General features: G+C 46.0%; 1 protein-coding gene across 1 annotated transcript in view; it reads left to right on the top strand.

Moving 5' to 3' along the window:
• LOC310955259 (voltage-dependent T-type calcium channel subunit alpha-1I-like) overlaps nucleotides 1–17,564 on the top strand; it is a gene marked incomplete at its 3' end in the record, with an annotated part of 214,196 nt that overhangs the window by 113,699 nt on the left and 82,933 nt on the right. The window contains exons 11-15 of the mRNA XM_083925060.1: nucleotides 1,152–1,337; nucleotides 3,101–3,218; nucleotides 5,296–5,451; nucleotides 7,444–7,525; nucleotides 9,510–9,673. Of these exons, the coding sequence (XP_083781186.1) occupies nucleotides 1,152–1,337; nucleotides 3,101–3,218; nucleotides 5,296–5,451; nucleotides 7,444–7,525; nucleotides 9,510–9,673 (706 nt within the window). The remainder of the gene's footprint in view (nucleotides 1–1,151; nucleotides 1,338–3,100; nucleotides 3,219–5,295; nucleotides 5,452–7,443; nucleotides 7,526–9,509; nucleotides 9,674–17,564) is intronic.

The raw sequence follows: 17,564 nt of genomic DNA on the forward strand, positions 1-17,564 counted from the left end.
TCTAGATTAGCACCTGCAGTGAAAGGCGCTGGGCCGTAGACGTAGGATGTGACGCATATTTTAGTTTCACGTCATATTTTTAAAAAATCACCTTGAACTCTAAGATCACAGGTGTTCCCTTGTCCACTGTCCAAAAAAGACGTTATTTACACGTTGTTTATATAGTTTTTTTGCAAAGCTACAGGGAGCCACTTAAAAGAGGCTAAAGAGCTGCGTACGGCCCGAGAGCCGCGGGTTGCAGACCCCTGCTGTAGGACCACAACTGAAACGTCGTTATTATTGGGAGTTTGCTTTTCTTAAAGTTAAAAATGACGTCTGAAAGGATTTTCTTTCTGTTGAAGCCCATTCAGGCTATTGCTGCTCCGGCTACCCAATCATATAATTATTGTTCTGTAGTTTAAAAACTAATTCCTCCTTCTGTCAAAAATAAATAACTCACTTCATTAGGATAAGAATTAGGGGTTATGTTCATATCGGACAAATCCACATCTGCTCATTCACACTTTGCATCCAGTGCCGACATTTAGTGTCAGTGTATGAAGTTTGTAGTAGTGCACTTATTTTAAGACGCTCAGCGTCGCTGTGCAGCGTTGTAGAGTCTGATGGCAGCAGGTAGGAATGATTTCCTGTGCCGTTCTTTAAGCAGCGAGGTTGAATGAGTCCTGAATGCCCCCCCGGGGACAAATAAAGTTTTTTTGAATTGAGTCTGCTGCTGAAGCTGCTCTGACCTTATGGGCCCCTGGGCCTGTGCCCGGTTCAGTAATCCACCCATGCCCATCACATACATTGACCATTAATCATAACTAACCTTTGTAGCAGTATTTTTACTGTCAAATCCTAACCATATATAATTTATTATAACATCTACCATTCCTCACTACCCACTTCCGTACCCATACTGTAGTTTCCATCCATTGTGTTGAGCAGAAACAGTCAGTGTTAATGTTCTTGTCTGGTGATCGGGTTGAGAATAATGACGCGTGGCATTTAGAAGCGAATTTAAAACCCCTTTCCTCCGTTGAACCTCTGTTTAACTGTGATAGTGTTGTAACCCTTGGTGAAATGTTGCAGATTAACATATTAAATTGTCTTGATTTAGAATTCCTTCTCTTATGTTGCTTGGTTGTCTGTGTCTGCGTTTCACCTCTCAGTGTGTGTGAGATCGCCGGCCAGTCCGACGGCGGCTTGTCGGTGCTGAGGACCTTCAGACTGCTGCGGGTGCTGAAGTTGGTGAGGTTCATGCCGGCTTTGAGGAGACAGCTGGTGGTCCTCATGAAGACCATGGACAACGTGGCCACCTTCTGCATGCTGCTCATGCTCTTCATCTTCATCTTCAGGTAATATGATACATACTGTGTACGTGCTGTATGTGGGGGTCTTGTTCTAACGCAGATCATAGATAACGAGATAATCTCTCCATGCTTCTCCTGCGCCCTGTCACTTGACAACCGCGTTAACGCATGGAGCCACTTCCCTTTTAAACAGTGTTTTAATATACTGTATTAGGGAAATGGCGAGGAGAGAGATCATCCCTTTTATCCTCGGCTTGTATTTGTGTTAATATGAGCTTTTTGAAAGTCCTGTGTAACTGCTTAACAGCTGCCATTGAAGCACGGGTCACAGCGTCCCATACCATATCAGCTGTTAACCCCGTGAAACATAACAAGCAGACACCGGAAGATCAGGTTAGACTTTAACAAGCAGACACTTGAAGGACTGGAGCAACATAAAAAGCTGACATTTGTAGATGGTCAGGCTCCGACAGCAGAGCTCTGGAGACCTGAAAGGTCTTTCAGTGAATGATCAATGGCTGCAGTTAACGCTGCCTTTGTTTTCCTCTCATTCGGCTTCACTTTCCACTTAAGCCAGTTCTTGCACTTTTGGTTTCTAAGGGCGCACTCACACTGTCCTTCCGCACCGCGCCCCGTGCTTTAGGGTCCTTGTCCCCCCCCTCCAGACCCGTTTGTACTCACACTACCTGGGCCTCGGTGAATGCTTCTTGCTGCCTATACGTCATCACGCCGTAACACGTCACACGCATTGATGACGTCATTGTGATGCGCGGCTTTGTTTCCAGATCTTTCCGTAGACCTCGGAGTTTTTGTGCGTCTTGTCGACTGTTTTTAATCTTTTCATCGACCAAATCTGCAGTAAACACTCCACCTCCGCATCACACCAACGTGAACCTTTCACCGCCATTGTTTTAAATGTCCGCGCATGGTCCCTCCTTCTTTTTTCTACGTCCCAACAGGCGCACAGACAATGACCTCAGAACCTCCGTAGGCCTCGTGCTCGTACATGTGCGCACGCTCGTGCTCGTACATGTGCAAACGCGCTTTACTAAAGCCCACCTCTCTCAGACGGCCGTGGACGGCCAGCTGGACGCAGTTATACGCAGAGCGGGTGCACTCACACTGGTCAAACGCACTAGACTTTAGCCCAAAAACCTGTTTTGGCCCGGTGCGGAAGGACAGTGTGAGTGCGCCCTAAGGTGATGTGAGAAGAGTTAATCGCAATACATTAGAAAAATATTAGGTTCAGACACATCCTTGCACATACAGGGCCAGGTCTCAAGTGTTTTATAATCACTACTACTAATGATATTCACAGTATGATATTGTACGCATGCTCTTGGATTACCTGCAAGAACGTATTATCTTTATCAACTGTGCACAATTAAGTGCACATTAAGAGACTCATTACATTTATTTCAAATGTTTGGTGTGGTATTTAACAGTGACAGCTCATAGATGATCTTACATAACCAGGCTTTCGGGTTCAGTCACGTTCAAACACTCACATTCGTCTTCATTACCCCAGCCGAGAAAGTGTTGGGTCGGCGCCAGCGTACAAAAAAAAACAAACGATAACACGTGGAGCTGCATATCAAAGGCAATGTAGAAATTCAGAAGCAGCTGACAAAAAGAAAAAGGCCTTTAATCATTCAAAGCCTCAAAACTCTAAAAAAGTAGGTCTAATATTCATCATGCTTCAAAAACCTGCACAGATCCTCGTTCAGTTATCAGTCAACAGCAAATGATCACTTTTTCGGTTTGTGCGGAAAGGTGACATCATCAGAGGCTCTGCTCTTGTGTTGCAGTATCCTCGGGATGCACATCTTTGGCTGCAAGTTCAGTCTCAAGACCGAGACCGGGGACACGGTGCCCGACAGGAAGAACTTCGACTCCCTGCTCTGGGCCATCGTCACCGTTTTCCAGGTAAACGAATCACTGTCTGGAGAAGCCCGCACACCAACACGCATGGACACATCCCTAAATATCTACCACACTTATGATTATTCCTCTCTGTTTTTAGAATTCAATACATTTCTGAACAGATCTGTATTGAGACTTTAACCTGTAAATCAAACCACCAATATTATTTACAGTGCCAAATCATAACCAAAGTGATCTCAGGACACTTTACAGAGTAGGTAAAGACCACACTCTATGACTTATTTATGATTTACAGAGACCCAACAATTCCCCCGTAGAGTACGGTGGCGTTGAAAACCTTCACTAAAACAGACAGGAACGTCAGACAGACCCAGCTCTGTGGAGGACGCACATCTGTCTGCACCGGAGAGAGGAAGAGAAGGAGAGAGAGAGAGAGAACAGACAGACAGATGGACAGACAGACACAAAGACAGAGACAGACACACTTCCAGTAACTATAATAATCTCTATAGTAATGTGAATATGACTTATTAATACAGCAGAATAGTAGAAACAAGCACAGCTAAGGTGATAGATTATAACAGCAGCAGGAAGCGTCATGCAGGACCACGGCAGCAGGCACCACCACCATCAGCAGAGACCTACACACAGGACCACGGCAGCAGGCACAACCACCATCAGCAGAGACCTGCACACAGGACCACGGCAGCAGGCACCACCACCATCAGCAGAGACCCACACACAGGACCACGGCAGCAGGCACCACCACCATCAGCAGAGACCTGCACACAGGACCACGGCAGCAGGCACCACCACCATCAGCAGGGACCTGAGAGACGACAAAGCACAAACAACTCCGGGGAAGAAGTTGAATTAGTAACATGCACTGATGAGACATGAATGATACAGACAGAGAGGAGAGAAGCTCAGAGGATCAGGAACAGGATCATCCTCCGGCAGACTCGGCCTATAGCAGCATCTGAAAAACCCAACAGGAAGCTATGTCAACAGTTTTGCAGGGTCTGTTTTGTCCAGGGACAATTTCCATATTTCAAGGTCAATTAGTTGTTGATTAGCAGCTCAAAAATAACAACATTGCTGAGGGCTTGTAAGCCCTAGCTGTAAGCTTTATCAAAAAGGAAAGTTTTAAGTTTACTCTTAAATATGGGGACAGCGTCTGCCTCCAGAGTAACACTTGGGAGTTGGTTCCACAGGAGAGGAGCTTGGTAGCTGAAGGCTCGGCCTCCCACTCTACTTTTGGAGACTTTAGAACAGGGGTCTGCAACCCGCGGCTCTCGGGCCTCATGCGGCTCTTCAGTCCCTTTTCAGTGGCTCCCTGTAGCTTTGCTAAAAAATAACATGGAAATAAATGATGCGTTTTTTGCAAAGTGCACAATCTTTCAAAGGGAGCACCTGTTCTCCTGGAGTTCAAGGTGATTTTTAATAAATATTATGTGAAACTAAAATATACGTCACATGCTACGGCTCTCGCTCAGCGCCTTTCCCTGCTACTCTGGAGTTTCCGACCTGAGCTGTCACTATGCTAACCGTGCCAACCGTGGATAAACCCCCCAAAAAACTTATCGGAGTAGAATAGAGTTTTGCTTTCACTGCCAACATCGATGACTTACCTGTTTGCTTGATATGTGGTGAGAAACTAGCGTACAACATTTTTTTTAGGTAATAATAAACATAATAGTAATAGGAATAAAATGTCAACAGTTTTCTTTATTTTTGTTCTATAATTTCATAAATTTCAACAAACTGTAGTTTTTTTTGTATATGTCATATAACTATATATACAACTTTATAAGCTCGGATGTCAAATATGTTTTACGGCTCCAGACAAATTTGACTTGGTGACAAAATGGCTCTTTTGATAGTAGAGGTTGCAGACCCCTGCTCTAGAAAGATGTAAACTTTTGCATATTGGCTATGAACCTTTTGTAGACGTGTTTGGTGCTATTACATACATCCAAAATAATGTACGTGCAAAACACATATTTGAATCACACCAGTACTCTGCCTGTTCAGGATACTCTCATTAAACTTCAGTATGTTTTACCGACTTGTGTACATTTACATTTAAGGCCCCTGTATGTGTGTGTTTCTTTGTCAGATTCTGACCCAGGAGGACTGGAACGCAGTTTTGTACAATGGGATGGCAGCCACTTCGCCGCTCGCTGCTCTTTACTTCGTCGCCCTCATGACCTTTGGAAACTACGTCCTCTTCAACCTGCTGGTGGCCATCTTGGTGGAAGGCTTTCAGGCAGAAGTAAGGGATCTCACTGCCGAGCACTGCCACATGGCTTTCTTATTATTATTATTATCATTATTATTATGGCTTAGATTTATAAAGCGTCCTTCTCAGTGCTCAAGGCGCTTTACAGAGTCCAGGTTCATTCACACAGACATGGTGGGGGTAAACTACGTAGTAGTCACAGCTGCTCTGGGGCAGACTGACGGAAGCGTGGCAGCCAATCAGCTCCTACGGCCCCTCTGACCACACTCGAACACAAACAAACACACACACACACACACACACACACACACCTGTTAGGTTACCACACCAAATAGGCCTACCCCTGACATAATATATATTTTTGCTAAATAATGCAAATTAAAACAAATTTCTACACAAAATTATATATATATGTATTTTTTTTTATCCGATTACTCAATTAATCGAGTGAATAATCGGCAGAATACCCGTTTACAAAAAGATCCGATAGCTGCAGCCCTAGTCAACACTATGTGTATAAAATCGAGTTACCACTGCAGAAATAATAACTACCTTTTGGCCACAATTGTGATATTTCTCTGAGGCTGTATTGGCAGACGGCAGTCGAAACATAATAATGGTGTATTGAACACAGCTGTGTAATTTCTGAAGCCGTCCATCTCAGTGCAAAACAGTGGAAAATGATGCTGTCAAACAGCCGTCAATGGTGCTGCTACACACTTAGGATTATTGAGTCAGTTTACTGCAGATGTTCCATCGTGAAGAGCAAAGAGGGAAAACCCACTGGACCGAACCTGTGGGGTTATCGGACAAGTGTGTAACTAGTTTCAGGGTTTTACAGATTTACCGTATTTTCCACACTATAAGGCGCACCTTCAATGAATGTCTTATTTTGAAACTTTTTTCATATATAAGGAGCATAGACTAGACGCTACAGTCGAGGCTGGGGTCACGTTAAGGCCCGCCTCTAAATTCATTGATGTTAAGTTTGCGTGCTAGCGGGAGTAGCATCCAGCTGCAGACCCGGAGCACAAGCCCCTCACTTAGAAAAATTTTTTTTGCGTCACTTTCGTCAAGTGAGGGGCTTGTGCTCCATGTCTGCAGCTGGATGGTATTGCTAGCACTGTTGCCTTCAGTGGAACAGTAATTGTACGGACACTTCTACTCGCTGCTCTCTGTTCAACAACCCACTGTTGGAGTTTGTCCTCCAGCTGCAGCCGTCTCGCTCTGTTCCCTCTAAACTCTGTTTAGTCTTCTTTACTTGGCGCAGGTCGTCTTGTTGCTTCCTCCACTTCGGCACCATTGATTGGTTCATGTTCAACTCTCTGGCTGCTGCTCTATTCCCGTGTTCTACTGCGTGACTAATGGCCTTGAGTTGAAACTCTGCGTCGTAAGCGTGTCTCTTAACAGGAGCCATTTTGGGCTCTTTACACAAACACACATGGAAATGAAACGGCACGCTTCGCGCAGTCGTATATCTCAACATGCACCGCGCGTTACTTCTTCTACGGGGGAAAATAGAGTCGGCGGCTGCTTACCGTAGTTGGAGACCTGTTGTGGCTCAATATTGGTCCATATATAAGGAGCACCGCATTATAAGGCGCACTGTCGGCTTTTGAGACATTTGAAGGTTTTTAGGTGCAACTTATAGTGCGGAAAATACGGTAACCGTGAGACACAACACAGATCTGAGCCACGCTGATAACCTCAGATATGTTTGGTGGCGGAAGGCAGAGTCTGTCACTATGTCATGGGTGTCAAACTGATCCAATAAAGGGCCGTGTGGCTGCAGGTTTTCATTCCAACCAATCAAAAACACACCTGGTCCAACAAATCAACTGTGTGAAGACAGTTCAGGTGATTGAGTAAGTCGAGTCAGGTGTGTTCTTGCTTGGTTGGAATGAAAACCTGCAGCCACACGGACCTTTACTGGATCACTTTGACACCCCTGCTCTATGTAATGCCCTGTCTCTTTTCTCTCTCATTCATCCCTTTGTCTGTGTCTCACTCCTTCTTTGTTTCCAGGGTGATGCCAATCGCTCTTATTCAGATGACGACCACTCGTCCTTTGAGGAGAGTGAGAAACACGAGTCCATAAAGTTGTCTGGTGAGCTGATGCCGTTTTTCCCCTCTCACCCTAATGACTCAAACATACCATACAACACCCTCTGCCTTTGGATCTTTGATTTGGATGCAGAAAACCTTTTAAAACAAACCCCTCTGACAATGAACAAAATGGAGGAAACCTCATTGAATGGGAAGGATATGAACAGCTTTGCAGAAGTATATTTTCTCTAAGCCACTGACAATTAATCTAGGATGGTGTTTTTAAAACTAAATCCTTGGTTTCCTGATGTTGCGCCTTAAGTTTGTTTCACCACGAATGCCAAAATTGAAATCGCAGATGTTCCCCATTCACGTCAGGACCGAACAAGATGTCCGACAATCTGTTTGAGTCATACATTAAAGCCAGTAGTCTTTGGTGAGGCTTAGTCTTTTTACTCTACCCAGAAACCAAAAGTGAGAGGGAACTTTGTGTCAAAGGCTCAGACAATGTCAGAGAAAAGCCGACAAGTAAGAAAAGCCAGAAGTCTTAAAATATGAATGAGCTCTATCTTTATCCAGAGCTCACAATGAACCTGTACGCAGCCACGCAGGCAGCCTTCCTGAACAGACTCGGTGAACGACGCAGTTCAGGGAGGATTAAACATTAGTTCAGATACCGGGGGAATCACTTCTTTACAGTATGAGTGGGCTTCTGCTGCGGAGGAGGTGCGATCTCTGCAGTGCACTGTAAGCACAAGATTATAGATGGGAATACAACACGGTGATCTAATGTCTGTCCACTTCACTCATCACAGAGGTTTTACTGTTGGTTCTCTGGGTTTTCCTTTATTGTGTGGGTAGTGACTTGTCATCATCTGCCTCTCTCTACATTTATTTCTAAATCTTTTTATCTCTATTTTGTCGTAAGAAGCTTAAGAAGTGCACCGAGGGTGACATTCTCCTTTGTGTCTGTACATTTCCGTCTTCAGCTATGGGGTGGATTGTGGCATCATCATCATCGTCATCGTCCCAACTTTCGAGTAATTTAATTTCCTGAGAATTAATTTGAATTAAAAAAGAAAAGTTTAGCGGATCTTTTTAGATTTCTACACCTTTTTTCCACCGACATCAGCCTTAAAAGACTGAAATTAAACATTTAAACTCATGAGGCTGATAGCCGTCTTACGTTTTTCGCAAAACCTCCATAGGTTTGTAATTTTCTCTCCTTTCTGTATTCATAAAAGTCTCACTGTGCTATTAATGCAATGGCCCTGCCATTCTGGACTATAAGAAAATAGTAGGAGAATTAAAGATTAAGGGCGCACTCACACTGTCCTTCCGCACCGGGCCAAAACAGGTTTCGCGAGTAAAGCCTAACGCGTTTGACCAGTGTGAGTGCAACTGCTCCGCGCATAACTGCGGCCAGCTGGCCGTCCACGGCCCGTCTGAGAGAGGTAGGCTTTTGTAAAGCGCGTTTGCACATGTACGAGCATGCGCGTGCACGCGTTTACGAGCAGGAGCGCGACGCCTACGGCGGCTCTCACATCATTTATGTGTGCGCCTGTTGGGACGTAGAAAAAAGAAGGAGGGACCATGCGCGGACATTTAAAACAATGGCAGCGAAAGGTTCACGTTGGTGTGATGTGGAGGTGGAGTGTTTACTGCAGATTTGGTCGATGAAAAGATTCAAAAACAGTCGACAAGACGCACAAAAACTCAGAGGTCTACGGAAAGATTTGGAAACAAAGCCCCGCATCGCCATGACGTCATCAATGCGTGTGACATGTTACGGCGTGATGACGTATAGGCAGCAAGAAGCATTTGCGCGAGGCCCAGGTAGTGTGAGTACAAATGGGCTGGCCAGCAAGGAGAGGGAGGGGGGGACAAGTACCCTAAAGCCCGGTGCGGAAGGACAGTTTGAGTGCGCCCTAATGCGCCAAATGAGGTAGTAGGGGATTTGGCAACATACAAAACAAAACCATGGCGCCAAAACAAAACAAACCAAATAAGTCTTTTACCAGCTTTCTGTGTTTAACTACCTCTAGACCCAAGGATCTGCACACTGACACCAAATGGCCACCTGGAGTTGGGGACCACCTCGAGGTCCAGGGGATCCTACTCAGAGAGGCGGAGCTTCACCATCGAGTCCAGAAAGAGCAGTGTGATGAGCCTGGGCAAGAGCAGCCTGGAGAGACGCTCCCTCTCTCTGGTATTCAGTCACACTCTCATCCACGGACATGCACATTTGTACACGCAACAGTCAACATGAAGTGAAAGGATCATACTGATGTACCTACACAAACACTTTATGATTAGCGTTTGGCTTTAAACAGGGTTCTTACAGGTGCTTGGAAACCGTGAAAACACTTAATTGGGGTGTTTTCGAGGTTTGAGTCGCGCTCGGATTTTGAATAAAGTGCTTGAAACTGCTTAAAACTTAGGTTTAATAGGATCCCAAGTCTACTTACAAGCATGAAATAGTTTCCTTTGAATGTCACCCTAATGTAGAAAGCTGTCATGAAACATAACTGTGGTTAAAGCACAATAACAACTCATTTAATGTGAAGGAGAAATGAAATGATCTATACGTACTACAATGGTGTTAGCTTCCTTTTGCCAATTTTTGTAAAAACAAATATGAAGTAAATGGTTAAAACAATATTTGGTAAGAAAGGTAAGAAGTAAGCAGTTAGCTTTATAGCATTCAACCAACTTTAAACATGAGGCAATCATTTATATCTGCATGTTAAACTGAAGTTTTGATAGATACTCTAGCCAAAAACTTAGTTAGGATGCCCCCTGGGCGCCTCCCTAGGGAGGTATTCCAGGCACGTCCAGCTGGGAGGAGGCCTCGGGGAAGACCCAGGACCAGGTGGAGAGATTAGATCTCCACACTGGCCTGGGAACGCCTCAGGATCCCCCAGTTAGAGCTGGTTAATGTGGCCCGGGAAAGGGAAGTTTGGGGTCCCCTGCTAAAGCTGCTGCCCCTGCGACCCGACCCCGGATAAGGGGCTGAAGATGAGATGAGATGAGATGAGACTCTAGCCAAAAACTGTCCGGCTGCTAACCATAGACTGTATAAAAAACGGACGTAGCATACCGAGGTCCGTTCTCTTGCATACGGGATTCGCCATCTTGTCAGCCTCCGCCTCATTTCCTCTTACCAAAAAAGGGCATGTATGTGACGTTGGGGGGAGGGAGATACGTCGATCAGGGCGACGTTTAACTCCGAGGAGAAGTGAGGCCCTGTGGCTAGCTGTCACTCAAGAGGCCACGCCCCTAATTATTCATGAACTTTAACCTCCAATAAAATAAAAACTAGCTTGGTACAGGATTTTGATTGGTTGACGTGTGTGTGTGACAATTGCTGATATACGCCTAGTCTCTTACGTGACTGACATAAATAATAGCCCGGGCTACGGTAACGTGTTAACAATTTCACACTATGAAAAAAACTGCGACTTATAATCCGATAAATACGGTAAAAGCATAAAGCATATGTGCATGTGCAGATTCTAAAACACACACAACACCGCAGGAAAACCCAGTGTTTTGCCTCCTGAAGCAGAAAACTTGGGAGAGAGGACTCGAAACATCTCTACAAGGTTTGGCTCAGCATCTAGTTGCCATGGAAACGTGTATTAATTGACTGTTCCCCTCTTCTATTCGAGTAGAGAGGAGAAGAAAAGGGAGAAGTAGAGAGCTGAAAACACAACGCAGAGATGGTGACGGTGACAGGAAGACAGAAAGGAGTGAAAACCAGAGAGATAAGCTCAAGCTCTTAACTCAGAGGTTATAATGTTAAAGACTGTGGGTGTGGAAGATCCACTTCACGCCTGTTCTCTCACGGCGCTCCAAGCTAATTGATATCAGAAGGCGCCGGTTACATCACTCGGAGCAAAATGAGAAATAATAAGTAGTTAAGAAAGTTCTTTCATGATTTGTACTGAAGTAATGCTGCGGTTATATCAGCAGCTCTCATGGTCTTTGCACCTTTTTGATGAAGTCACACTATGAATACGTTCCATCTGCTCTCTGGGTGGGCTGCTTCACTGTCTTAGGGCGCACTCACACTGTCCTTCTGCACCGGGCCAAAACAGGTTTTACGGGTAAAGCCTAGCTCGTTTGACCAGTGTGAGTGCAACCGCTCCGCGCCTAGCTGCGGCCAGCTGGCCGTCCATGGTCCGTTTTGGAGAGGTGGGCTTTTGTAAAGCGTGTTCGCACGTGTACGAGCATGATGCCTACGGCGGTTCTGAGGTCATTTCCTGTGCGCCTGTTGGGACGTAGAAAAAATAAGGAGGGACCATGCGCGGACATTTCAAACAATGGCGGTGAAAGGTTCACGTTGGTGTGATGCGGAGGTGGAGTGTTTACTGCAGATTTGGTCGATGAAAAGATTCAAAAACAGTCGACAAGACGCACAAAAACTCTGAGGTCTACGGAAAGATTTGGAAACAAAGCCACGCATCGCCATGACATCATCAATGCGTGTGACGTGTTACGGCGTGATGACGTATAGGCAGCAAGAAGCATTCTCCGAGGCCCAGGTAGTGTGAGTACAAACGGGCCTGGAGGGGGGGACAAGGACCCTAAAGCCTGGGGCACGGTGCGGGCAGACAGGGTGAGTGCGCCCTTATAGTGTATATCAGACACCGCTGATTGGACTCAGATGAAACTCGGGGGAAATGATGCATCGCTCTATTGCTTTGCAGCACGTTCAGAAATGCATCAGGCTAATGGGTGTGATGCTTTGGTGAGGGTGTTTGTTAATGTGTCTTATGGAATCTAGGTGATGACGCATAAAGAGCTGACAGAAGTGCACATAATAATCTCATTATATATGTATTTGTATAAACACAAGGGGGATTTTGTGACCTGATATGTCAAAGACATCCTTCACATGTTTTAGGTCAACAGAAGTGAAAATGAAAGGGTTTATTGATCCAGTGAAGACTATTTAAAAACAGAGAAACAGGGTCAGGAACATGTTCCCTACAAATCTACTTTCTAGTCCACCTCCACTCAGAAATGTGTGTTTTTCAGGTGTTTCTGTCTTTTTTCTGTCTCTTAAATGTCTTCGATTGAATATACCGACTTGCATCTGTGCAGGTTTGTTACCACAGAGGTGTTTTCACATTTCTCTACTGAAGGAGGAGATGTCTGTGCACTTCTCTGAAATTTGAGATTCAAACATTTCCCAGCCAAGCTTTAGTCGTCAGGCCTGGGCTGGAATGAGGTCTCAGATGCGAAGGTGAACAGTTTATGCAGGCTTTTATTACAGAGGACAGGAGTGAATGTAGTTATGGGTAGGGGAGGTTGTAGGCTTGTAAGAAAGGGAAGGTTTTTAGACGGGATTTAAATGTTGTGAGTGATGGAGAGTCGCGGATGGGCTGGGGGAGAGAGTTTCAGAGTTGGGGTGCAGTTCTCGAGAAGGTCAGAGTTAGGGAGGAGGAGGATCGGAGGGCTCGGGAGGGGCGGTGGGGGGTAAGGAGGTCAGAGAGGTAGGGTGGTGCCAGATGGTGGAGAGCTTTGAAGGTTAGGAGGAGTATTTTGAAGTCGATGCGTTGTTTGATCGGGAGCCAGTGGAGGGTGTAGAGAATGGGGGTGATGTGTTCACGGGAGCGGGTGTGAGTGAGGAGGCGAGCAGCAGAGTTCTGGACCATTTGGAGTCTATGGAGGGAATGGGAGGTGATGCCAGTGAGGAGGGAATTGCAGTAGTCAAGACGTGAGGAGATGAAGGCGTGGATGAGGGATTCAGCGGCAGGGAGGGAGAGGCAGTGTCTGATTTTGGCGATGCGGCGGAGGTGGAAGTAGGAGGTCTTGACAATGGAGCGGACGTGGGGATCAAAGGAGAGCGTGGGGTCCAGGATCACACCAAGAATGAGTGATAACAGAACAAAACACAACAACACACTCACACAAGAACCAAAATTCACTCCCACAAGCGAGGAAACAAAACTGTAGGACTAGTCTTTGCTTCGAGGGATTATGCGATGAAAATGATTTGTAAAGAAAAAACACTCTCAAGAGGGGAAAAGCAAAAGGCTGAAAACCAAACTTCTGCTGCACTGAGCTTGAAAAACTACAGGAGGAAAACAAAGGGACTATGAAATTAGCTTCTCAAAAAACAAAGCTGACCAAAAATGCAATCAAGATCAAAATCACTCTTCTTCAGAGGAAACACAGAAATGCAGAAAACAAGAGCGTGGCGATACTCAGACTCAAGACTGTGGATCGGGCTGGACGTATTCGAGGAGACGAACGAGACAGGGGAAGACACGGACTATATACACATGAAGGGAGGGGAAGACACGGACTATATACACATGAAGGGAGGGGAAGACACGGACTATATACACATGAAGGGAGGAAGACACAGACTATATACACATGAAGGGAGGGGAAGACAAGGACTATACACACATGAAGGGAGGGGAAGACACGGACTATATACACATGAAGGGAGGGGAAGACACGGACTATATACACATGAAGGGAGGGGAAGACACGGACTATATACACATGAAGGGAGGGGAAGACACGGACTATATACACATGAAGGGAGGGGAAGACACGGACTATATACACATGAAGGGAGGGGAAGACACGGACTATATACACATGAAGGGAGGGGAAGACACGGACTATATACACATGAAGGGGGGGGAAGACACAGACTATATACACATGAAGGGAGGGGAAGACACGGACTATACACATGAAGGGAGGGGAAGACACGGACTATATACACATGAAGGGAGGGGAAGACACAGACTATATACACATGAAGGGAGGGGAAGACACGGACTATACACATGAAGGGAGGGGAAGACACGGACTATATACACATGAAGGGAGGGGAAGACACGGACTATATACACATGAAGGGAGGGGAAGACACGGACTATACACATGAAGGGAGGGGAAGACACGGACTATATACACATGAAGGGAGGGGAAGACGCGGACTATATACACATGAGACAGGGGAAGACACGGACTATATACACATGAAGGGAGGGGAAGACGCGGACTATATACACATGAAGGGAGGGAAGACACGGACTATATACACATGAAGGGAAGACACGGACTATATACACATGAAGGGAGGGGAAGACACGTCTATATACACATGAAGGGAGGGGAAGACACAGACTATATACACATGAAGGGAGGGGAAGACACAGACTATATACACATGAAGGGAGGGGAAGACACAGACTATATACACATGAAGGGAGGGGAAGACACAGACTATATACACATGAAGGGAGGGGAAGACACGGACTATATACACATGAAGGGAGGGGAAGACACGGACTATATACACATGAAGGGAGGGGAAGACACAGACTATATACACATGAAGGGGGGGGAGAGACACAGACTATATACACATGAAGGGAGGGGAAGACACGGACTATATACACATGAAGGGAGGGGAAGACACGGGCTATATACACATGAAGGGGGGGGGGGAGACACGGACTATATACACATGAAGGGAGGGGGAAGACACGGACTATATACACATGAAGGGAGGGGAAGACACGGACTATATACACATGAAGGGAGGGGAAGACACAGACTATATACACATGAAGGGAGGGGAAGACACGGACTATATACACATGAGACAGGGGAAGACACGGACTATATACACATGAAGGGAGGGGAAGACACGGACTATATACACATGAAGGGAGGGGAGACACGGACTATATACACATGAAGGGAGGGGAAGACACGGACTATATACACATGAAGGGAGGGGGAAGACACGGACTATATACACATGAAGGGAGGGGAAGACACGGACTATACACACATGAAGGGAGGGGAAGACACGGACTATATACACATGAAGGGGAAGACACGGACTATATACACATGAAGGGAGGGGAAGACACGGACTATATACACATGAAGGGAGGGGAAGACACGGACTATATACACATGAAGGGAGGGGAAGACACAGACTATATACACATGAAGGGAGGGGAAGACACGGACTATATACACATGAAGGGGAAGACACGGACTATATACACATGAAGGGAGGGGAAGACACGGACTATATACACATGAAGGGAGGGGAAGACACGGACTATATACACATGAGACAGGGGAAGACACGGACTATATACACATGAAGGGAGGGGAAGACACGGACTATATACACATGAAGGGAGGGGAAGACACGGACTATATACACATGAGACAGGGGAAGACACGGACTATATACACATGAAGGGAGGGGAAGACACGGACTATATACACATGAAGGGAGGGGAAGACACGGACTATATACACATGAAGGGAGGGGAAGACACGGACTATATACACATGAAGGGAGGGGAAGACACGGACTATATACACATGAGAGGGGAAGACACGGACTATATACACATGAAGGGAGGGGAAGACACGGACTATATACACATGAAGGGAGGGGAAGACACGGACTATATACACATGAAGGGAGGGGAAGACACAGACTATATACACATGAGACAGGGGAAGACACGGACTATATACACATGAAGGGAGGGGAAGACATGGACTATATACACATGAAGGGAGGGGAAGACACGGACTATATACACATGAAGGGAAGACACGGACTATATACACATGAAGGGAGGGGAAGACACGGACTATATACACATGAAGGGAAGACACGGACTATATACACATGAAGGGAGGGGAAGACACGTCTATATACACATGAAGGGAGGGGAAGACACGGACTATATACACATGAAGGGAGGGGGAAGACACGGACTATATACACATGAAGGGAGGGGAAGACACGGACTATACACACATGAAGGGAGGGGAAGACACGGACTATATACACATGAAGGGAGGGGAAGACACGGACTATATACACATGAAGGGAGGGGAAGACACAGACTATATACACATGAAGGGAGGGGAAGACACGGACTATATACACATGAAGGGAGGGGAAGACACGGACTATATACACATGAAGGGAGGGGAAGACACGGACTATATACACATGAAGGGAGGGGAAGACACGGACTATATACACATGAAGGGAGGGGAAGACACGGACTATATACACATGAAGGGGGGGGAAGACACGGACTATATACACATGAAGGGGGGGGATCACACGGACTATATACACATGAAGGGAGGGGAAGACACTGACTATATACACATGAGGGGAGGGGGAGACACGGACTATATACACATGAAGGGAGGGGAAGACAGACTATATACACATGAAGGGAGGGGAAGACACGGACTATATACACATGAAGGGAGGGGAAGACACGGACTATATACACATGAAGGGAGGGGAAGACACGGACTATATACACATGAGGGGAGGGGAAGACACGGACTATATACACATGAAGGGAGGGGAAGACACGGACTATATACACATGAAGGGAGGGGAAGACACGGACTATATACACATGAAGGGAGGGGAAGACACGGACTATATACACATGAAGGGGGGGGGGAGACACAGACTATATACACATGAGGAAGACGGGCCACAGGTGGAAACAATGAAGGATCAGGGGGGACGTCAGACCGGTGACACAAGAGGAAGGGCAAGTGACATGGAACAAGAGACTTGTACCCGCGACCTCGTTCTTAGGGTTCTGACCCAGCTTTCATGACCACAGGTGAGGGTAGGAACCAGGACTGAGCGGTAGATCCAGAGCTTTGTCTTCCTCAGCTCTCTTTTCGTCCCAACGGTGCGGTAGAGCGACTGCAGCACCGCCCCCACTGCTCCGATTTTCCGGCCAAACTCACGCTCCATCGTCCCCTCACTCGTGAACAAGATCCCGAGGAACTTGAACTCCGTGTTAAAGATAAAGCTACACAGCAGTATATAAAGTAAGTCAAATAACCCCACCTTAATCAGCTGCAACAACAGATATTTACATCGATCTCTCAATAATTATAATACAATTATATATTACTTTTAAACAGGCACTGACTACTTTTACTTTTAGTACTTTAAGCACATTTTGATGCTAATACTTAAAGGACTTTTACTGATAACAGAGTGTGTCTACAGTGTGGTATCCCTACTTTAACGTCAGTAAAAG

Source organism: Echiichthys vipera (genome assembly GCF_963691815.1).
Source record: "Echiichthys vipera genome assembly, chromosome: 2".
NCBI classification, from domain to species: Eukaryota; Metazoa; Chordata; class Actinopteri; order Perciformes; family Trachinidae; genus Echiichthys; species Echiichthys vipera.